This window comes from Trachurus japonicus, chromosome 10, assembly GCF_045865225.1.
Source record: "Trachurus japonicus isolate A0001 chromosome 10, Traja_1.0".
Taxonomy (NCBI): domain Eukaryota; kingdom Metazoa; phylum Chordata; class Actinopteri; order Carangiformes; family Carangidae; genus Trachurus; species Trachurus japonicus.
The window spans coordinates 10,714,507-10,739,490 of record NC_140916.1 but is presented as its reverse complement, the minus strand read 5'-3'; the positions used below and the strand labels follow the sequence as shown (position 1 = coordinate 10,739,490).

General features: G+C 42.8%; 1 protein-coding gene across 1 annotated transcript in view; it reads left to right on the top strand.

The window, feature by feature from the left end:
• Positions 1 to 2,101: 2,101 nt before the first annotated feature.
• The window catches only part of LOC146979398 (complexin-2-like), a 62,209-nt gene continuing 39,326 nt past the window's right edge, over positions 2,102 to 24,984 (top strand). Inside the window, exons 1-2 of the mRNA XM_085789255.1 lie at positions 2,102 to 2,422; positions 3,426 to 3,545. Of these exons, the coding sequence (XP_085645381.1) occupies positions 3,515 to 3,545 (31 nt within the window). The 5' untranslated portion in view covers positions 2,102 to 2,422; positions 3,426 to 3,514. The remainder of the gene's footprint in view (positions 2,423 to 3,425; positions 3,546 to 24,984) is intronic.

The window sequence follows — 24,984 nt, the reverse complement described above, 5'->3', positions numbered from 1 at the left end:
GACTGTTCAACCTTTCGTTACCGAGAGGCGAGATAATAAAAAAAAAAAGAGAAAGCAGGGATTAAAATTCTCTACATGCAGCCTAATTCCAGGAAACCTGTCAAGTCCCAGCTATGCGACTGAATAGTGAAGGGTCTCGATGGAGTTGGCACAATTTTACATATAAATTACGCAAAAACCTGAAGAACATCCAGCGGTAGTCTAAATGAGATGATACAGAGGAAAACGGTGTTAAGATGTGAAATTTTAGTGTCACAGCTTTGCATACATTTGTGGATCTATCATCTTTTGGGATGAAGTTTAATAACTGTATTATGTTTTGTGAAAAGAACAGGGTTAAACCTCCGCGCAAGAAAGATAAAGATCTGGAAAAATGTTATGAGCTGGGAATGAAAAGGGCTCAAGTGGCTTTATAGACTAAAACAAGCTCTATCAAAGTCGTATTAAGTCGGTCGTCACTGGGAAGAATGAGGCAGCAGCTGTAAAACCTTCCTGTGGCACAGTTGTGGATGCTTTTTTGATCAACCACTGATTAAGCTCCAAAAATGCACAGTAGATCAAAGCCCAAACAAAGTGAATATCTCAAATTAGACGAGGATTTAAGAAAGTAGACAGATGGTTAAGGAAGCCACTTTGAAATCTTTTAAAGGTCCCAGGTTGTATACAATGAGATTTCCATGTCTTTTTAAAATAAATTATTATTATAAAGCAGCTGTAGGTTTTATATTAATACTGTGAATGTATCAAAGCCTCAGTCCACAGAGAAATGCACACAGCCTGTATTCAGAAACTGAGCCTTAAAACCAGCCGTCAGGACTTCCTGTCACTTTGTGATGTCACAACAAAGCAGCCACCCTAAGCCACCACCTGGAACCACCATCCAACACTTTACAGGATTTGGTTCCTCTGAGAGTTTTATTCTCAAATTTGCTCTATTTTTCATTGGATCACTCATAGTCAGCCAATCAGAAGAGAGGCTCAGAGCCTCCTCTCTTCTGATTGGCTGATACTAACCTGAGAGAGGAGATAAAAAAACTACATCCAGATGTTTGTTTGTTTGTTTTTAACCACAAATAGGATATCTTCTTATGAATCAACAGTTTTCTTAAATGTTAAATATGGACTTCCTGTAACTTTGTGATGTCACACTGAAGCAGTCACCAAGCCCCATCCAGCTGGACCCACCCGAACCATTCAAACCCTGCAGGATTAAATTTCTCTGACATATTTTTTTGTTTGCTAAGCCAATCAGCCAATCAGAAGAGAGCATCAGAGCCGTCATGGAGCCTGTTGCCATGCATGCACTGGGATGGAAACACTTCTATAAAGCGCAGGATATGTCAGGGTCACACTTTGATGTGTCATTTTTTGCACTGCTGACGCCTCTGATGCTGTAGTGTAAAAAAAACAAACACAGACGAGGTGCCTGTTCTGCCCCCCGCCCCCCCCCCCCACAATACCTCACAGAGTCTGTGCACGCCCCTGGCTCGTCCTCATGTCTCTGATTATAATGCAACAATGGGATATAAAGAACAATATGATCACCACCACACACTGTCAGGCAGCACAGACACTATAGACCCCCCTGCAGCAGCAGCAACAGCAGCAGCAGCCCAACGGAACATGCTGGGATTTTTCACGTCGCTCCACCACCTGGATTCAAACCGAGTGCAACACACAGACACATCAAGCGACAACTCCCCCCCACCACCACTATCCATCACATCACATCACATATCTGCTCTGTTCAGCTCTGCCGTTTTAAGTGCAAGCCGAGTCCCTCTTCCCCGTTGCAGAGGAGAGGAGAGGAGAGGAGAGGGGGGCGGGCTGTAAGCACGGAGCAGCCATCCAGCGTCAGGGGCTGAATAATTGATCTCTCTCTATCGGTCGGTTAGTGGGACTTTTCTCTCTCTCTCTTTCTCCATGTGATTCAGTCGCTCCTTCCCATCACGGTGTGAACGGCAGCTGCTTCACCCTCAGCAAACCACCACCACCACCACCACTACTGCCCCCCCTTCTACTCCTCCTCTTTCTCTCTACGTGTGTTTGTGTGAGTGTGAGAGAGAGGGAAAGAAGAGAGAGTGTGTGTAAGAGAGATAGTGTGTGTGTGCAGGAAGACGAAGCAGGCAGGCAGGCAGGCAGCAGCAGGAAGAAGCACCACCAAGGACGTCCTTTCCTTTTTCCAGCCCCGGGGAACCAGCCGGAGATGCGAAGAGGGACGAGCAGTTAGATTAAAGCCCGTGCTGCTGTTTGTTTTCCCCGCTGCAGGAGAACTTCGCTCCGGAGGCTCGAGCTTTTACATACAGGCTATATATAGGGTATATATAGCTTCACGCATCTCGTTCCCGCTCTCGTTCCCGCTCCCCTTTCTCGGTGTGTGTGGAAGTGTGTGAGGAGGATTTCATCCAGGCGCCGGACGGAGGTAAATCGATGCCTGATGTGTAGCCTGTGTGTGTGTGTGTGGGGAGCTGTCCAGTCGCCGTGGTGCTGAAACCAGCCTCACAACGAGGAAGTGCATGTGTAGGCTATACCTCCGCTTTCACACCGTCTCTTCTATCTTTGCACGCGAACACACCATCGGGTCGTTGGTTTAAATTATAAAAAAATATATATATAATTACCACATATGTAGCTGTGAACACGCGCATGCTGCGTAACGCACTGTACAAGGAGCAGCAGCTTTTTTTTCTGTTTGATGCCGGAGTCGTTGGGATGGCTCCGGTCCAATGTCCCTCCAATGGAGAATGGAAAGTTTTACCACATGATCAGGTGCAGTGGTTCAGTCCGGCGTGCACACACATGCATGACAGCAGAGCGTCCTGCCAGAGCTGGGGACTGGCACCGAGACCGAGTGCACTTTTTTCAACCCCTCCAAACTCGCCTGGCTGCGGGCAAAGCAGAGGTTATTACCGATGGTCGTGACACACACACACACACACACACACACACACACACACACACACACACACACACACACACACACACACACAGATAGGGAGACACTGTCTGACTCTGTCCGGATCCTTTTTCCATAAAATGATCCAGTGAGCCACAGCGGCTCAGCAGCCTGTGGAGGTTTGGCGTTGCTCCCGTGTGCTCTCCGTTGTGCTCAGGTTGTGATTGAACCATTGACCTTGGTGTCCTTCAGTTGGCGCATTGGAGAGACGTGCCTAACATACACACACATGCACAAGCCTATAGGCGTGTAGGTGACTGCAGGTTGCATCTCATAATTGATCCTTTCATATTTCTATACTGTTTGAATATTCAATCAGGAGCCTGTGTAGTAGTCTAAAGTGGCATTTGAAGTCATTAATATTCTATATGCTGTATAGAGATGAGCTTTTTCTGTTTCATAAAGGATGATGATTGATCCTTTTTCATGAGGCAAACCTCAAATTTTTTTTGTGTGGTTGTCTTCTCAGATCTGGCACCAAAAGGACTTCTACTTTTCCGCTACTATTGAATGTAACATTGCTTGGACAAGGAAGGCAGGGAATTAAAAGCCATCATCATGAATTTCGTTATGAAACAAGCGTTGGGAGGTAAGTCTGACCTTTCTTTCTTTCTTTCTTTCTTTCTTTCTTTCTTTCTTTCATTCATTCTTTCTTTCTTTCTTTCTTTCTTTCTCTCTCTCTCCTCAGCCTGTCTGTACTGTGTGTGCACGTCCGATGATGCTCGGTGTTTTTTCCTCTGGAGGTGTCTGAACTTTTTTTTTTTTTTTTTTCGAGATTCAGTGCTTCCACAGTTTGGTTTGTTGCATAAATTTTCACCTTTCCTTTTACTTTTTCCATGATCATGGACAGATGTGCTTTCTTTCTTTGTCATCCCTTGGGGGGGGGGTTGTGTGTTTTTTTTTTCTTCTCCTCCACATCTGCTGCTGGCTCTCTGCACACATGGTGCAGTTGACCCCTGGGGCAACACTGAGTACAGCTTACTGTAACAGGCTGGTGATTTGTAACGCAGACTGAACTGCCGTGGCCAAAAGGGCATTTCATGTTCCAACGAGTGCAACCTGTTTATGGGGAGGTGTTAAAACGGGGGTCTTTGCTGCAGCTCGGTCTTATAGCATTAATCAGGCTGCGTGTGTGGACGTTGCAGTGACTCTTATCTCCACATGCTGAGTCCACACATTGCACCTGAAGAGAAAAATAATCAAGGCAAGAATCTAATCTTCAATAATTTCATTCCAGCATGCCCGGCTTGTGAATGATTTTCTAATTGCCTGTGCTTGCAACGACTCCCCGGACATGAGATTATCATAACAGAGTAATGAATTTTGAAGGAACATGGACTTGTTATCGTGTGTGAATATGCAGATGTTGAGATGGAAGGTGAAAGGACCTTAAGTGGGTTTTAGCAGAGCGGAGGCGCTGCGTGATTTTGTCCACAGCGGAGCCCTGAGTAGAGCGAGTGTTTGTACAGAGCAGGGTGGAAATAAAACACTGCGCTCTGCTGCTGCTGCTGCTGCTGTTATCTTCAGGAGGTGAAGGGAGAATCTGTGCTGTAGTTTCTCAAACACAAACCAGGAAACAATCAAATCGAAGTTCAAATCCAACACTAGGCTAAGCAGAGGATGTGGTTTGGTCATATTTGGTGCACCCAAGCATGCAGCTGAAGCCACAGCTGCACAAAAATCACCATGAACGCCACTGAGTTTGGCAGAAAATTGTAAAACCTCCACGGCCCAGGACATGTTTTCATGGCCTTTTAATATTTATATTTCACACTGTTTCACACTTTTGCCTCTTTTGAAATGGCTTCATTAAAATCTACAAAGCTGCAGCAACTGTTGCGTTATTGGAGCCAGGGGATGATGTAACCACAGAATACAGTTCACACACACCCCACCCCCCCGTCCCCTGACAGAAGACAAACTTTGGTTCTTTTAAACATGAAGTAGATCCCCCCCCCCCCCCTAAACTTGGTGGAGTAGACCAAGTACACCAACGACCTTTGAACATAATCCACTTCTCTGATGAACCAAACAGCCGTCAAAGGGCCATGAAAATGAAAAATACTTTACTGCTAGTGGAGCTTTTGAGTTGTGAGGAGGAGTGGGGGCCACTCTGCAGTGTGTTCAGATATGTTGTGGAGAAAATCATTAGTGCTGCGCATGTAACAGTCCGATACCAAGAACTTCGATCCAGACGTAGATCGAATAAGGTTTAGGCAGCAAAGAATTAAAGGTCCCATATTTTAAACGTCTATCGTGTTTTATTGGAAGTGTGTATCCATATTATTTGTTGTTTTAAAAAGAAAAAAAACATCCCAGTGTAGGTTTCGATCTCCTCTCTGGAGCTCTGACACCGACCTGTCAGCCAATCAGAAGAGAGGAGGCTCTACTGATTGGCTGACTCTTTTCTGACTGATCCAATAAAAAACAGAGCAGATTTCAGAATAAAACACTCAAGAGAAACCAAATCCTGCAAAGTGATGGATGGTTGGTCCAGGTGGTGGTGGGCGGGGCTTGGTGTGACTGCTCAGTTGTGACATCACAAAGTGACAGGAAGTCCTGGCTGCTGGTTTTAAGGCTCAGTTTCTGGCTGTGTGCATTTCTCTGTGGACTGAGGCTTTGATACTTTCACAGTATTAATATAGAACCTAGAGCTGCTTTATAATCACACTACACATGGACATACATACACATACCTTTATACTGTAGAGCTTGAACACAAACATCTACCTTTATACTGCATGGAGCTTTAATATTAGGACTGAATTAAAACTGTTACTGTGTCCCATGGTTGGTATGATATTAGTAATGAAAAGTAATTGTGCATTAAGATTTCAGTATTAGTGAAATTAACATTTTTATTGAATCCAGGGAACAAAAAACCCCACCTTAAGTTCTCCTTGGGGACGAGTAGAGTGTATAAAAGTCTATTCATCTGATAATTAAGCACTAGAGGCTGATGGATGAAGATATTGTCAGTGAAATTAAATCCTTGTGGATGGAGTAATAGTGGAGGAGGAGGAGGAGGAATGAGCTCCCGTTTCATTACATCATCATCAGCGCATGAGACTTTGCTTCCTTGACCACCAGTTCTCCGTGACGTGACTGTGTGGAGCACGCACACGCCGTCATCACTGTTTCCTCTGGAGGTGATGGAGGATCTGAGGTCGTGTCACAGTGAATCTGCTCAGTGCAGGTGTGAAAAAGCACACGGGGCTGAGCAGGAACCTCTTCATTAAACAGCCACTGAATGTGAAGCCTCGTTGTCATCGTCCTCTCGGTGGAGGACAGACATTGACATTGACACGGGGGCAACTGATGCTGATTTGCCTACTATTATGACAGTTGGTGAGGTTGATTTGAAGTGTTTTTGATGTTATGTTGATGTTTTTGACGCCAGTTGAGCAGGTTGCCTCTCTCCAGTGTTTACAGATCGGCCGCTCTGCTCCTCTTCAGTTTTGTCCAGTGAAAGCTTCCTGAAGGAGCGCATTGATTCACAAACATTAAAAATGTATTACTGCTGCCCGTGAGTGAGTGAGGGAGGGAGCTATAGCAGGAGTCCCGGGGAGCTGCGGGCGCCTCACCACCGGGTTCGTACAAAAAAAGGATCCTAGTCAATAAAGACAAGAAGTCAAATCCGCTGAACTGAGCATAAAAGAGATTTCACACATGAGGAAAAAAAGCAGGCAGTTTGTGCCAAGGTCTTCACCTTAGGCAGAGCGGCGCTCACTCTCCGTCTTTTGGGGGGGAGCACTTTTCTTCTTTTTCTTTTTTTTGTGTTTCCTTCTTGAGGAATAATGAGTTTTCAGTGTGCCGTGGATTAGCTGTGGGCTATTATCTCACTTCTCTTTCTTTTCCTCTGCACTCCGAGGAGAAACTCACACTCCATCTGCTCCCGTCCGTCCAGGCCGCGCAGAGCAAGGTCGTCTCACCAGGCACAAAGGAAGTGCTCGTCTCTGTCACCCATGACCTTTACTGCCTCGACCAGAAGTTCCCAAAGACTTCAGAGGAGAGATATATATATATATATATATATATACATAATACAGAGGCAGAGCTTAACAGTCTGTACTGAGAGCGACCCTGCTAATCCTTTACAATATTTAAGCCCATTAAACACCAGTTATGTGTATTTACCAGTAATAATCCTGCTCGTGCTGCCAACTAGTGGTGACAACAACACACTCTGCCCACAACCCATGCAACACAGCTTGTACAGTATAAGTGCAACAGAGCACAGCTGTGATGAGGATGATGGGTGTGGTCACAGCAGGAAAAGTGTTTTTATAATATATTTTATTTAAAATAATAACATTTTATTTAAAAAGGCGCCTTTCAAGCCGCTCAAGGACACTTTACAGAAGAAAGCATCAAATAAAATCATCAATAAACAACATCCAAATACAAGAAACAGAACAAACAACATTCAAAACATCAGCAAAATATAAAATGTACACAAGTAATGATGAAGAGAGTTAGATGGTTTCAGCGTCATGAAAGTTGCTAATAGAGCCAGTAAAGAGAGGTTACAGCTGATGTCTCCATGGGAGGTTTATGATATGGAAAATAAGACACAGTAAAGTAAAGAACGTCCGTAACCGACTGATGTCTGCTTCTGTCATTTGTGCATGAATTTCAAAATGAAACTTGATTGAGAGCCTCGTGAAAAAAAAAAAAAAACTACTTAAACGATGACGTCTCGAGTCTCTAGACCCGAGATCTGGCCACAGCTGATCAGAGACGAGTCGGGAGTCGGGACAAATGAGGAATTGATTCAATCTGCCGGGCAGTTACAGCATCGTGCGTGCAGGGGGAGCGGGGAGGATTTATTGCAGATGACATCATCAAAAGTGCTCGTAAATAGAAGTCGGCTTTCTCACCTCTTTCCCTCGATGAGGTCACAACTCCAGCTCCTCCTCCTCCTCCTCCTCCTCCTCCTCCTCCTCCTCCTCCTCCTCTGGCGTCTCTGCTCCCGGTCTTCGAGGGAGAGGAAGAGGAGGAGGAGGAGGAAAATGAGGTGTAGGAGGAGATGAAAAGTGACAAATTGATCTTTAAAACGGGGTGTTGTATCATCAGCGGCTGACAGCAGAGGTTGTAAAGTCGCAAAGCACTCTGGGCCGGCAGAGGCTGTAATCTCCGTTTAATGGGAGATGTTTTCTGTCCTCGGCCTCAGAGTTTCTCTCTCTCCTCTTTACTGCTCTCCACTTCTAATCATCCCTTCATTCATCATTTCTTCCCTCCACTCCTTCCTGCCTCCAACACTCCCATCTTCTCCTCCTCCTCCTCCTCCTCCTCCGACCTTCCTCAGCTTCCCAGTCACGTTTCTTCCCTTTGTTCCATCCCCCTCCTGTCCTGCACTCCTCCCTGAAATCCTCCCTCCTTTTTACTCCATCACTCTCTCCCTCCCCTCCGTGCTCCTCCATCCTTCAATTTAACCCTCCTGTTTCCTTCCTCCATCCTTCCTTCTTTCCTTCCTTTCTCCCTTCGTCCTTACTTCTTCTTCCTCCCTCTTTTGATCCAGTTGACCTGGTCTGTTCCCTCCATCCATCTTTCTTTCCTTCCCTTTCCCCTTACTTCTTTCCACAATCCTTTTTGCCTCCCTCCCTTCCTTCCCTTCGTCCTCACTTCTTCCTTCTTTTTTGACCCAATCTGTTCCCTCCCTCCATCTATCTTTCCTTCCTTTTTCCCTTCCTTCTTTCCTCCCATCGTTCCCTTTGTCCTTCCTTCCTTCTTTCTTTCCCTTCATCCTTCCTTCTATCCCTTTATCCTTCCTTCCTTCCTCCCTTCTTTCCCTTTGTCCTTCCTTCCTTTTCTCTCCTCCCTGCCTTCCTTCGACGATTACAGTGAATCTAAAGGGCGAGGCACGGAAACCTCAATCAGGCAGCCACACGGGGGAAACTGGGACGTGCGTGTGTGCATGAGAGAGAGAGAGAGCGAGAGAGAGAGAGAGAGAGAGAGAGAGAGAGAGCAGTAAAGTGTGTGACAGACAGACAGACAGACAGACTGGGGGTGGGCCTCAGTAGTCGGCTTTAGCTGGCATTAGATGATAAAGTGAAAGTGTGTTCGTGTCCGAGTCAGGTGCAGAGAGAGAGAGAGAGGTGATTGATGCAGCACAAAAACATCAAATCCAAACCTACTGACACACTGATTAACCCAGAATACACACACACACACACACACACACAAACACAGAGGGGTCGTAATCAGTGGGATGCAACAGACCTCCCTCCCGGATGAAAACCACAGCAGGGGAACCAAACTGCAGCAGAACAGACAGAGCAGCTGCAGTGACGCCCCCCACACACACACACACGCACATGCGCACACGTACACACATGCACAGACACACACACACTGGACAAACATGTAAACACCCTCTGAGACGACAAACTTAATGTGCGTGAGTGTACACAGGAAAGGAGGCTGGATAAATAACAGCGACTGTGCTGCAGGATGAATAAACACAGAGATTCACTGAGTCTGAGGAGCTGAAACTAAAAGTCCAACTGTTATTGATCAATTTGAAAATCAACTCCTCTCACCTCCACTTCCTGTCAAAAGGATTCCTGTAATAAAACAATGAAAGAGGTTATTGATCCAATGGTCTTTAGTACATTTTCCTCCTGTGTAGGCGGCGTTGCACATTAATTAATTCATACTTCTGACTGATTAATCGTATCTGAACATGCAAACATCAATAAACACATTGCAAAAGGCTGCCTAAAATACGATGAGTAAGGACAGTGAATCAAACCAAAGCAAAAACAAAAGTTTTACGGTAGGGTAGCGCCTGACGTTTCCATAGATACAGCCTTGCATCCATGGTACGTTGCTATCAGTCACCTACTGTATAACTGATACAGACACATGTACTACTGCTGGAGATGGTTTGCTTAAAGTGTGTGTGTGTGAAGTGACAGATGGGGAAAAAAATGACATATGCAAATTCTACAGAGGCTCATGGGATTTCTTGGTTTCCCTCATCAAACTCATCAAATACACAGTCCAACAACTCCAAAACGCTCTGGTGGACAAGTTGTGACCTGCACATTCACCACGCTATGAGATTGCGAGACTGAGTTGTTTTAGAGGTAAATGCAGAGACTGCTTGCAGAAAAACTGTCCCTGAAGGCAACGCGCATCAGCAGTTTTGCATGAATTTACCTCTAAAACAACTCTGTCTGGTAATGTTCTGTTATTATCTCATAGCGTGGTGAATGTGCAGGTCACAACTTGTCCACCAGAGCATTTTGGAGTTGTTGGATTGTGTATTAGATGAGTTCGATGAGGGAAACCAAGAAATCCCATTAGCTTCCGTAGCGTACCTCTGAGCAGCTCGCGGCTCTGCTCTGCCATTCTAAAAACAGCTTGCATTGCATTGACAATTAAAGGTAACAAACCTACTCCTAAAACTATAGGGATTATGGCAATGGGCCAATTTGCCAAAATGTTGAACTATCCCTTTACGAAGTAAAATATATTTCCAATATTACCATTTGAATGTGAATTTAGTTTAAAAACGAACCATGAATGTGAAAGAGTTCATATTCTTCTGTATGAGCTTAACTTTGACTTTTTCGCTTTAAGTGTGAACTGTTTCGACATCGTGTGCAGGCGCCTGTGACCCTGACATGGTTTCTACCTTTATTTATTCAGCGTGGGTTTACTGTGCAGAGATGTGCAGTGGAGCAGATGGAGGATGAAGTCTGTTTTTTATTTATTTTTTTATTTTTTGGCTCTTTTGCCCAAACATACTTGACCTGTGGTGATGGAGGTCAGAGAACTGAACCGAGGACTTTCAGTATCAGGTACTCAACACTGCTGCTCTTTGAAATGGTGGAGAAAAACAGACCTCAGGCCAGTTTGGAGTTTCGTATTGATCTGGACTTCAGATTAATGTAATTAGTGAATAAACAGAGATAAAGCTTAAGTGGTTGGAGGTTTGGTAATTGGAACTGATTTTGCTATAAATTGCTAATTTGCTAATAATTACGACAGGGAACCCACATCCCTTATTTCAGAAAATAGTATAAACTTTTGACAAATTGGAAAAAATTATTTCCCTACAAATCACCACACACACATACACATACAGTACATACGTGAGATAATGTAGGTTAGTAAGAGACACCGTCAGGTCAAAAACATGCATTAATTACAAAGTGTCATCAGCAGTATTGATAGTGAAACTGTGAAGATGTAATGTGCAGTACGAGGCGATTCCCTGAGTTCTGGTTGTGCAGTCACACAGGAGATAAAACGTAATTATCCTAAAGGATTAATTAGGATTAGCTGAAGAACCCTGGAGAATATGAAATATATGAAGATACTATATGACTCACGTGCGACCTTACAAACCTCCCCTCCCCCGGGGGCGTAAAGGGACTCATATTTATTTACTTTTTCAAAGACAGAAAAAAAGACTATTTTATGAATCGTGCTGGGATTTCTTCAGAGTTCATGCAGTTTATTCACGCGCTCTCTCTTTTTTTTTGCACGTCCTCCCTCTTTGCTCATCCTTTTCATCCTCCCCCTCCCTCTCCTCTATCTCCATCTTGCTCTGTCCACTCTCTGCTAATGAGGCTGATATGGGCTGTGCCTTCATGAGCTGCAGGCATGGCCTCCATCCAAAGAGCTGTGGGACACACACACACACACACACACACACACACACACACACACACAAACGCTGTCTCTGTGCAGTTAGATGATCAATTCTCTTTTCATGTTAAGCTTTGATTCAGTCACGCAAAGCTAAAATGGGATGTTTATGCATTAAAACTCAAATATTAGTTTTTCTTTTTCTCTATGGTTAACAGGAGTGACCACTTAACCACCGACTGAGATAACGTGACATGTAATTTCTATATGACACAAGCTTCCTGCTGGATTTGATATAACACCGCAGCGCATGGGTGGGCAGTGTCCGAGAGCAATCCAAATGAGTTCCTTCACACTTAGCTGGCTTTCAGCTGACTTGGCATGTAAGAATAATGTTTTATGGTGGATAAGAATATATATATACACTATATATATATATATATTTTTTTTTTAATGCAGAGAAATGAGCGAAAAGGGAGCGAAGAAGGCAGCGCTCTGTAATCCTGATGAATTGATGTGCAGTAATGATATCTGGCCTCTGTAGACACGTCCGCTGCTCAGCACAGTGGCATTTTTTATAATTTGTGCTGCAGAGCGACTCAGAGTGAAACCACAAATCTGGACTGAAATGTTGACGATGGGTTCAATGATTGTGATTTTTCTTTTTTTAACACAAAAGATCAAATTTGATGCAATGGTTCAAATTGAGTCAAGTACACATCCAGTTATCTTTACCCAGGGGCGTCAAACTCATTTTAGTTCAGGGGCCACATACGGCACAATTTGACCTCAGGTTGGCCGGACCAGTTAAATGATAGCGTAGTAACCTGTAAATGATGAGAACTCTAAATGTTTCCCTTTGTTTTAGTGCAAAAAAGATGTTTACATTTAATGAGCAATCCTTCTACAAAACATATTATGAACAACCTGACATTTCTTGAGAAAAATATTGCAATTATTAGTAGTATGCCTTACCTGTCTTCTGTCTGCCTTTATGTCATTTTTATTGGACCGGATCGGACCCTATTAAGGCTTAAATACCACCCATCCATCCATATATCCAATAATATCCATCCAAACCTCCAATGGGAGGAACCCAGGAGGCGTCCTCCAAACCAGATGCCCCAACAAGCAACAACCTCTTGTTCTTTTGGTCACCAATCAAAGTTTTTGAACATTGAGAAATAATCAACTGATAAACTGAGATCTTTTCATTCTTCCCCTCGACAATCCAATAGCCGTAATTCATAAATTTCACTTGATAAGAAGCCATGGTCAGGTATCCTCCTGATATTATAATAAGATGAAGGTGTGACTTTATGAACAGGATACATGGTTCATTATTTACCCGTAATCTTTTGTTTAAAAAACGACTTGTGTCCAGTTAAACTCTGAAAGTTTGTTAATGTTTTAAATTGTTAATTATGTTCATACATGTTTTAAACATTAGTTTTCCATGGAAGGTGCCAACGCCACCAGTTTTGCCTTCTCCTCCTCGAGGAGCGTTGTTATCACAGGCAAAGTGTTTTAATTAGCTCAGATGCAGAGCTACAGAGGGCTAGAGAGCTACCGGTGGATCTTCAGGGGAAACAATCCGTTTCTTTTGCAAAACAGAGAAAAACTTTCAAATTATTCAGCTCATTCAAACTTAGATGCAAATAAACTTCCAGTTTTCCCTCTCAGGGTTCTTGTTTATTATTCAAACTTTCATTATCGCTGCACTCAAGACGGGAAACAGGACAAATTAGCATCCGTGTTGTTATTAAGCTCCTGAGGTCGGTGGCTGGACCCGGCTGAGACAACACGACACCTCTGGCTCCTCTGGATGCTGATTCAACATGTTGCCTGTGATCACAGTTTTGTCCCACTGGAAGAAAACAGACGCCGGTTCAGTGTTTCTGACGTCCAGAGTGTCTGAGTTTGACCAGACTCATGAATCATTCATTGGACTGAAGAAGGAGAGAGACGGGAAGAGAGGCCACTTCACTCTTCACACAGTCAGAGCTTCATACCTTTAATGTGACTAACAATTAAACTAAACCATATTCACACCACGTCAACCTCTTCAACAACACAGTACAAATATAACAAAAATACCAAATTACAGCTCCTACTATTGGAGCCCAAACTGGTACAAAGCCTGTGCTTTTATCAATGTTTAAGTTTGGAAACGACATAAAAATAACTTAAATGCTCATTTTTATTATTATTATTTGTCAAACTTAGCTTATAATGATCCATTACCTTATATTTTAGAGGCACAATATACTTTATCATCAAATTTTTGGCATAATTTTTTGTACCTCTTGAATTTGTTGGAGTGAAATAGCGCCCCATAATGCATCAGGTGTATCAGGCCTTGGTTGTCATGGTTATAACAATAAAAACAAGGCTTAGTAAGGCTAAGGAAAAGATTGACGAAAGTATTTCCTCTACATTTCGTAATATTTGTTGTCATGGTTACAACCAAAATAACACATAAGGGCCTTTCACACCGAACGCGGTATGCGCTGCGCCCACCGCGAGGTACAGCGCAGACAGGCGCAGAGCAGGGCGGCAGCGCGTACACATATGGCGCGAGTTGCTGAGCAACCGAACAAACAAGACAGGATTTGGGGGGGTATATGCAAAGATATGTTCGCCAGGAGCTACAAAACGACCGCTACCAGGTGAACTTTAGCGTCAGGCTGAGCAGGGAGCAGTTTAACAGCCTGTTAGAGAGAGTTGGTCTGATCCTCAGGAGGATGACAACTCACTTCATGCATCCCGTCACTTTAACTGAACGTCTGGTCGTTTGTTTTCTCTCTGCAAGCGGCTGATTTTTTTTCAGACTCCACTACATCCTCTCCTATTGGACGCGCCGAGATGTCGTCACAGCGCGCTGCGCCCAGATTAAACATTTTTTAATTCGGGCGCAGCGTGCCGCCGCGGCATGCGCCCACCTCGCGTGCCGCTCAGCTCGGTGCAGAGCCGTTCGCCGGTGCGCCGCGGTAGCACGTACACAATGAATGGGTTTGCTGCCGCCTTCCGCCGCCTGCCGCGTTCGGTGTGAAAGGCCCTATACTTGCGACTGCTACTTCCTTGTTATATCACTGTTTTGACCCATCAATCCACCAGAACCTCCTCATAATGTGGATTTTATCTCTTTAAAATGCATCACTACGCTGCATCAATGTTTGCCCTTGTCATTATTACTGTGACCACTAGATGTCGCCTAGCAACAAAATGTAACTATGGGTCATAAAAACCTGCTGCACAAACGACCTGTGGGCTTGTCTCTTAGGGACAGATAAACACTATCTTTCTGTTCAGTTCCCCCACTCTGAGCTGACGGCATGTTCTTGTATGTCGCCTTAGCGCTTAGACTAACGTGTTCAGAAACAACATGGAGAAGAAGAAAAATTACCCAGACTCTTTTACTCCACCACCACCAGGCCTCCATGTGTCTCTGCTGAGGGGGCAGATTTGAAAGAGTGTCAGACGAGCACAGATGATTGATGTATTGATATTTTACTTGTCATCATGGTCCAGCGACTCACCCTGAAGGTCTTCGTGTCACACCGTGTGTGGCGTTTTTGTGTTATAATCATGGCGAAGTGACAGCGACCAACCCACAGGGCGTTTTCTGAGTTTCACGTCACAGATCACTGCTGCAGCAGCAGCCATGTCCAAAGGATCTGTTTTAGTCACCTATGAAGCCGACTGTGGCCTCAGCAGTATTGGAGTAAATGAAAAAGAATAAGGCTTTTTCTTTTAGCCGGATTTGGTTCTGTTTTTTGTGAGAAACTCTTTTTCTATAATACCATTTGAACATTGAGGGAAGTTTCAAGAGCTGCAGTCCAGACCACCTTAGTTAATACCAGGTCAGGTCCAAGACCATGTCAAAAACAAGAACGCCCATTCAAAAGTAGGTTGCGAAAAGTCTGTTTTTCTACAGTCGAAGTGATGGAAATAAAATACAGTATATATATGCAAATAATTGGGTCAAAATGCAAATCAAAACATGCTTCTAACAAATTTGAGTAACTTTCACTTTCAATTAAGTTCACTTAGTCCACTTCACAGTTTAATAATAGACTAAACCCCTGTACTATAAATTCAACATTGACAAACTCTTTCAACATCTCCACTTTCCATTATGCCACCAAACTAACTGTCAATCATATCAGCGTTAAAAACTCACTTAAGTGCTCTGTCAAAAAATGAGCTTTGAACAGTGCAGCACGACCATATCACATAAGATTATCAGGATCTCTTAAACTGTCTAAATGTCTTAGTCTGTTGTTTCCTCTGGACTGCAGATATCTACACTCGCCCAGACGCCCTTTGTGCATTGCTGATCTATATTTCTCCCTTATGTAATAATGACAATAGATTGACATTCTCCGATCTGTGGGGGTTTTCTGCCCTGCAACAGCCTGCCGGGGGCGGGCCGTCCAACGACTGCACAGGGAATCCCCATGTGGCCAACGTGGCTGTCAATCACAGCTTTTCATTTTCAACATGAAAATTCCCTGAAGTATTCTCTATGCAGAAACATTAGCAAGATAATGGCCTCTTGCATAGATGAATGCACACCTATTCAGGACACACACAGGAAACCAAAACATCAACTGTTTGACTGACAGCTCGCCCACGCTGTGATGTTTAGATCACTGGGTGTCTTTGGGTTTCATACTGTCTAAGTTTTATTATGTGTTTGAGGCTTTATTGTGAACTCAGCGCTAAACCTAATGCTGGCATCAGACACTTTATCTGTATCTCCACTGATGGTCATTGTATGTCAAGTTACACACTGATACCTGACCAATAATAGCTTCCTGCCTTTCATTAACATGCATGATGTTGTAATACCAAAAATCGTCAACATCATCTGATAATTTGCCAACAGGGGCAGTAGAAACATGTAAACTATTAGTAATCAATTGCCCAGTTCCTATAGATAAACCATTTGTTTGTCTTGTTTGGTAAAAGTTGTCTTTTAGCTCTGTGTTGGTCTCCACCAACTCCTGATGAAAACGTGGCTTTTTTGCAGCTAAATAAGGCGAGTAGTTGCTCACTTTGTCCATTTGACATTTGATTTTTGGTAAATACTCTAGATTTTTCAATAAAACCTGTGCTGAAAGATGCTAAAACAGTGTAAACTGCAAGATTGGTCATAATTCTGTATCGTTTGATAAACTACTGGTTATTGTGTATTTTGTATGCTTCATTTATGGTAGTTAATGGTAATATCTAATCTTAAAAACGTATTTCCAAACAGAATTTATTTCTATTTATTTTATTTCCATGTGGCATCATTATTTTCTGCAGGAATGGATGAACTGTGTGTGTGGGATTGATGTCACAAAGTGATTAGCAGCAGCCAGTTTGAAAAAAAATGCTTTCAGACAAAAACCTGTGGACATCTGTGGTGTGACAAGCACTAATGATGAGGAAGCAGGCTGAGATTCCTCAGTTAATTGTCTTGTATTTCTCTTTTATTATATCTGGTACAAAGAATATGATTAAATCTATTAATTATGGTCCAAATTTCACAATAAAAGCACCAAATTTCACCTTGTGTTCATTGTGAATCATGCAAATTCCTTTACAGTTTTTTTAATACTAGTTTTTAATGATGATGCTCTTCACCTTGTGTGAACCAGAGAGTGATTTCATGTCAATGGCTAATTAACTGTGGAAGGTAGTAAACCCATATTTACTACACAATACAAATGGTTTCTGTAGACCGCCATGGGCATCGACAAATAAACACACACAGACGCCGACGTAAACCACATGGTGCTCAGTCATCCATGCAGACAAATGAGCCTCTATGAACCCGCAAACACATCAGCTCTTTTTCCTTCTCTCTGCTAATTATGTCTCCAAATGTGTTTTTTTTTTTCTTTTTTCACTTTCTGATCTTGGTGGAGAGTTCGGGGAATCAAAAACACTCCACCTGCATTCGCTGGGGAGTCGAGAGACGCCGCGTTGCATGAGAGACGATGCTGATGCTTATTACTGATTCATGCTTTGACCTAGAAGGCAGTTAATAGCGTACGCTGAGGCTGCATGATACTTAACTACACGCCATGGTGAAAGGGATGACTAGCACACATTAGCGTTATGGAGCACCCTCTTGATTGTGTGTGTGACTGTGTGTATTTGTGTGGCTGTGAATGCATAGGGTGTACAATTTATCATCATTATTCTGCAGAAAACGCTGCTGCTCTTTTTTCCCGCTGAAATTTGCAGTTGACTCGCTGATCTCGCCGTAGTTATCGTTTTATGATACAAGTTTTTATGGCTCTCAGTTATAGGCCAGTACCTGATTTGTGACCTTGAACGTTCTCAGTTTTATATGCAGCATATTTTTTTGTCCTTTTTCAGTATTAATGTGAAGAAGGAGTCTCTTTTTTTTATATTTAGTCTCACATATCCTGGACGGTAATAAAGGAGCATCTTACAGGTTTGTTGGCAGAGCTCAGACAACCTAAACATGGACATGATCAATGCAAAGCATCTATAACAACACCAGCTGGCGTCCTGCCACCCTCATCCACCCTGCCAGCCAGATGGGTGGTGTGGGACTAAGAGACTGAGGCGACCTATAGTAAATCCCAACCTTCATAAAATCAGAGCTGTACCGTACAGTATAGGTGTTCACATTTTTACATCAATTCAACATTTTACTAACCTTATTGAGATCTAGGGACAGAGGATCAATGCACCCATTGCAACATGTTCAATCAAACAGATTCTTTAACCTGCATTTGGAGCCACAGATTAAACTCAGCTCACCCAGAGTGACAGTTTTAGGTTTTTATTATTGAGAATTAAAAACAAAATCTTGTATACAATGTATTAAATCAAATGTAGGAAATACTGGCAAATAATTCAGTTAAAATATTATAAAATAGGTTCGTTAAAACTTGGTTTTAGTTTTTTTGATGATGGCCTATGCTCCGTTGGCATTGATTTGGAAGGAAATTGAACCAGAGTATCATGGAACATTTTGGGTTTTTCTATTTCTGCAAACACAAACCATTAAAAACACTAATTGAAAACTTTATGTCGTTAAACGGCGAACGAGAGCCTGGCACTAATGGGTCACCATTAGCATTGTGACTTGTAGAGTGCTGTACAATATGTGATGTGCAGGACGAGCTAATGGACCTTGGTGCAGCGCTGCCAAGGTTTCTGCCACGCAGGTACAATATGAGTCACTGTGTCAGACAAATAATGGATGAGGAGCTATTTAATGTTGCATCCTCTCTTGGCAGAACTGCTCCTGTAAATGAGTAGCTGAGTGACAGTCACCTCTGCTCTTAAATAGAAATGAAGATGTCAAACCAGAAAAGTGTCCAACAGCCCATCTTTTTCCTTAAAATTAAAATGAATAATGTTGGTTTAAAGACATCCAGTTTCCATTATAGATCAGCTAGGGCCTGTATTATCACTGTGAAAGTATGAAAGCCTCAGTTCACAGAGAAATGCACACAGCCTGTATTCAGAAAGCCTTAAAAGGATAGTTCAACATTTTGGCAAATTGGCCCATTGCCATAATCCCTATTGCTTAGTTTTAGGAGTAGGTTTGTTACCTTTAATTGTCAGTGCAAGCTATTTTTAGAACAGCAGAACCGAGCCACGAGCTGCTCAGAGCTACGCTACGGAGGCTGATGGGATTTCTTTGTTTCCCTCATCAAACTCATCAAATGCACAATCCAACAACTCCAAAATGCTGTGGTGGACAAGTTGTGACCTGCACATTCACCATGCTATGAGATAATAACAGAACGTTACCAGACAGAGTTGTTTTCGAGGCAAATACAGAGACTGCTTGCCGAAAAACTGCCTCCGACGGCAACGCGCATCAGTGGTTTTGCTTGAATTTACCTAACACTTGAAGGATCTGGTTTCTTTGTTTCCATGAAAAATATGCTATCCCAATTCAATCACTCTTGAAACAGTCAGCCAATCATAAGAGAGGCTTAGACAGATCTTATTGGTTGACCTTTTGTTGTAGCACGAGAGAGAAGCCTGAGAGAGGAGACATACAGTAAAACTGAGATTGATTTTGGTATTCAACCACATATGTATTTTCTTTTTGATCAACACTATATAGATATAAAACACAAGAGAAATGCAAGACGTTGGACCTTTTTTTTAAATACACAAGTGCACAGATGGAGAACAGACACGAGAATTGGCCAGGACAGCAGGTCAGTCAGCCCAGCAGCATCCAGCACTTTCTGCAAGGGTCAGCAGCTGCACACTTGGCACAAGCACACACACACACACACTCACACAATCACAATGGCACTGCTGTCTCAGCTGAGGGCACGGGGAATCAGTGATGTGTTGCGGCCTGCAGAGCCGCCCAGAGGACGCTGATGCAAAGAGACGCCGCCCGCTGCTGTGACACACAAAGCGGGCGTGAAGTTTATCGACAGCTGCTGTTGCTGCTGCAGAGTTTGTTTTTTCTCAGACACAAGTTGGGTTGTGAAGTGAGCTTTCAAAGCACGTGGCCAAGAAATTACTGAGTCACTGTTGCTGCTCAACAACCTCAACAACCTCTGCAGATGCACTGAGGGAAGTTTGTGCAGAGAAAAAATAAACTTTTTGCTCTTTTCATGGTGAAACACAAACTCATGAACATATGCCTGTCCACTGAGAGTGACATGTGAACATAAACATAAAAAAGTGAACATGCACAGACACTGCAAATGGCTCAGGAACAAACACAGAGGTATAATGACAACAGATACTAGTGAAAAAACAACATACATGAAGAGTTGTTTCTGATTCACAGAGATCCAGCACATTAGTTGCACTCATGCACATCACAGATGGGCTCCCTCGCTCTGCAGCGGCTGTGCTGTGAGGAAGTGACTCATCTGTTTGGCCTGAACATTTTTTTACCGTTACCTACATTATGCAACATTGCTGTGCCGACCTCCGCTGTCTGTTTGCAGAGATTTACCATCAAACGACAGTGTTTAGTGTGGGTTGGGAGGAGAGGTGAACAGGTAAAGTTTTTTTTTTTTCATAAGTGCCAGGCCAAATTGAAATATAACGACATATTAGGCTACTGAGGTGTGAAAGTTACTAAAAATCTTCCTGTTTTCAGCGAGACTCTCAATGTGTCAGTACATTTGATTTTCATTGGGGTCAGGCTGCTCTGAAGACAGAAATAATCGGATTGGTCGGCTGAAAAACACCAGTGGGAGGAGCAATCTACTTGGCAAATTCGTAATAAGCAAAAAACATTAACAAAGTTTCCAAGTAACATAAGAAATAAGATATATTTCTATGGTTCTAAAGAATTAAAGTTGTTAAGATGATATCATACAACATCAATTCATTTTAGGCACTAACAGCATGAGGAAGAAATCAGATAGCTATTTCAGAAATGTTTACGCCACAAGAATTTGTCCAAGAATCTGAAAGTAAAAAGTTTTAAAGTGTCATCAGGCTTCTACAAAGTTTTATATTTAATTTAGTTAGCTCACCATTAGCAGTGCATGCTACATAACTTACAGCAGAGTTTAAGGCTAATAGCTAGCTAACATTATCTGAGCAGAAAATACACTGCACTTTTACTTCTAAAGGAACTACCTGAATAAATGTCTTCTGCTTTCCGAAAGATACAAAACTCAACCTGGAAATGTGTTTTTAAGTAAATATAGAGTTGGTTCTCAAAACATTAGCATTCATTTAGAGCTACAAACTAGCTTAAAATTAAAAACGAGACTGGATTCATGGCAGCCGATTGAAAATTAACAAAAACTTTAAATAATTCACCTTCTCAATATTGTTTAGGTCTTTACAACAAGCTGTTGTGATAAAACTAATGATGAAAAAATAAAAATATAATTTATGACTTTATTCCAATCTCATCAAAATGTAGGCTAATTGGAGCTGATTATGTAAAGGAACCACTGTTTCCTAAAATAACTCTGCTGACGTCTTTCCTCCTTAGATAACCAACTAATCTTCCACTTGGCTCGACATGACTCATCACGCTGGGCTGCTCCGCCCAGTGAGAACTATTGTAATTCTTTGGCGAAGGGCAAAAAAGCAACAGCTGACCTTCGCTGCTTCCTTCTTGACCGGCATCCAACATGGCCGCCCTCTTCAATATGTCACTTTGGCATTAAACGACCATCCTCCTGCTCCTTGGCCTGATTTATGGCTTCATCACCAAACACTTGGAGGATTAGAAGTGATTCCCTTAAGGTTGCAAACACATGCTCATGCTCGGATACATATTTTTCCATGAAAAATAAAAGATGGCCACAGAAAGCCCATTAATCTGCCTATGTGATGTTAAAACAAAGAAACCACACTCTCTCTGCAGGTGTGTGTCCTCACCCTGCACACATGTTTCACCAGTCGGTAGGTGATCCCGGTGCTAATGTGAGTCAGAAAGGCAGAGAGAGTCTGGAGGCATCAGAGCGACGTCTTTGTCTGAGATTGAAGCTCAAGGTTGAGCTGAAAGCGTCGAGGATGAAAGACGCAGCAGTGGAGACGAACCACAGAGGTTTCACTCAAGGTCACACAACGAGCTGCAGCTTTTATCCTCACTGTCATTAAAATCCTGGAGATTTTTTAACCTGAGAGCAGAGTGGCTACGGTGCTGCTGCTTAGTCCGACATTATCACATCACACAGTCTCAGAGTGTCGATCAGTTCCCATGATGTGGGTTTTTTTCTGAGTGAAACATTTGAGGGAGCTGAGCTGAACTACCAGTGTTTTAAAGGGCAGGAGGACGAGATGCAGATACACAACCAACCTCCACCCTGTGTTCTGTGAGGTTCAATAGGATGTACACGGTTTGTTAGTCACCGCAAACTATTCAGAAAGAAATATAGAAATTGTTTTTAACTGATTCCTGAACAATTAAGAAAGGAAGAGAAGACTATAATTCACTTTCACTGTGTCTGCTCAGTCTAATAAATATTGCATGCACGTACCATTTGAGCACAATCCCACATTTTCCAGTCTGGTATTTGTTTAATCCTGCACGCTGCCCACACACTGACTTCTAAATGTCCACATACAGTCTGCCACTGTTTTTATTGTCTGAATTGTCCAGAATTTTTCTGCCAGTTTCTTGTGTGAGGAGCCATCAGCTCGACAACAGCTCAGTGCATCTTTGAATAGATAACACTGTACTGTAAATCAGGTTCAGGTTCAGGTTCTTTTTACTGTAGCCGTAGGTAAAATTTTTCCGCAGTTGAAGTGTAAAGCGTCCACACACATTCTCGAGCAGACAAGACGGTAAAGTAAAGCATTTAAAATGATTAAAAACAGTTAGGACAACTAAATAAAAAAGTAAAATTTAATTAAAATGAAAAGAAATGAATGTACTAAAAAAAACAACAACAACAATAAACATTTCAAAGAACAATTAATGAATAAATAAATAAGCCACCAAGAAATACATCCATAAAAAGTCAAAGAAGAAGAAATTAATGACAGCCAAACAGGTGTTAATTTAGGTCAAGTGCTGCTTCTTTCCACAGTCTGATCCTTTAACTTCTGTGACAACATTAAGTTATCTGGACATGAATGACTCACTGAACAAATATTTGCTTTTAGATGCAGCAGATGAAGCCACTGCTGGTTTCCCCGTTTTGCCACATAACTGGTGTTAAAAGCGTTTACCTGCCCCCCCAGGTGTAAGACAAACGCTGATTAACCGGCAGGAACAAGAAGCAGCAGGACGACGACCTTTACAACCAACAGAGATTCACACTGAGTTAACACATCAAGTAAAATGCAGATTCACTCTCATTATTACCCCATTTGTTGCTTAAGTTGTAATCCTATATCACAGATAGTTAGTTTCTGTATGTTTCTCCACATGGGTCCATATAAGTGTTTCCTTTCCTTTCCCAGTCCGAACAGGCCGGCCTTCACGTCCCGCTGCTTCACATATGCCGAGTGTCCTGAACAATCGTTGCTGCCAGAGCTCTGCCAGGTTCTCTGTGGTTTCATACCCACTGGGTCAAGCCATGCTGAAAATGTTTGCTCTCACGATATTGAAGCCTACGTTTCTGTGGATTAATAACTCGTAGTATTCGGCGGAGTTGGACAATGCGATGGGGAAATGAAATTTGGACGTGTGGACGGTGGCCGGGTGGTTGAGGTGCGGGGGGGTGTGTGGAAGGCACACAACGCTGACCTGAAAAGACCGAGGCGACGTCATCCGCCATCTGTCTCAGGGAAATTCCTCCTTTCTTGCAACAGGAGTTGGATGCAGTGTGACCGCGGAGGTGCACGCATGCGGAGGCTGAAATTATGGCAGTAGCTGGGTGACACCAGCGACGTAAACCCACGGAGAGGAAGAGGTAGAGGCAACATTTAAACGTATAGCTTTTTCCCCTCAATTTCCTGCAGTGCAATCCTGATGTGCTTTTAATCAGAAGACAAGGTGGTGCAGATGATCACACTTTGCAAGATTGAGCTAAAAAACCTCCAAATTGGAGCCTGTCAGCAAAACTAAATCCAAAAAGCTGCATTTACGACCTGGACTCCGAGGTGTTTGCACCGTGTCGAAAGCACTCGTGGTGCCTGTGCGGAGGAGAGTAACAGTGAAGGTTAAAACAAAAAAAACTCCCACACACTGTCACCTGTTCCTGAGAGAGCGGTGATTTTGCACAGTGGTTTTCCATCAGGCTTGAAATGCCAAGGTGACTTCACCTGTGTGGTCAAGAAATCGCTGTCAGTTCACGCTGCTGCTCCAAACTCATAATAAGTGGGTAATTTTGGAGCAGAGAAACAAAAAGCTTTGTTTCGTCAAAGCTGAACGGAGGCAGGTTTTTTTTTATGTTTTCAACACTTCAGACGTTCGTTATGTCTCCAGGGATTAAAACGTTTTCATTCTTCTTTACCTTGACATGTTTTGATGGTTGTCATCCGTCTTACTTAGAAGTTTCACCACTTCATTTTACGAAACACTGTGCCACTCATGCAATAAAACAGGAATAAATCGGAGAAAAAAACTGTCAGATGTTTCATCTCACGAAAAAAGAAAAATCAAAAAGAAAGCGAAAAAGAAATAAACTCACAAGAGAGGAAAAAGCACAACAAGAAAACTTAAAATCGGCCATTTCTGAACCACTGTTCATGCAAAAACCACATCATGAATTGGGAGGAAGCCAGAGTCATCGTCGTGGAAGATGAGCGGTACCGAAGCTGGATCATGGAGGCAGTGGAGATTAAAAAACGAAATAATCACCTTTCCTCGTTTCCTCGTTGTTTTCCACCATTTGAGGTTTGATTGGTCCTCTTTTAATGACATCATCACATTGCGCCCCCTTCTTCTTCTTCTTCTTCTTCTATGGTTAAATGACACATGAGTGGAGCCTCAAACTGTTCATCTTGAGGAGCTTCATTTCTAATATTCAACGACTGCATTTCGATGAGCATCTATT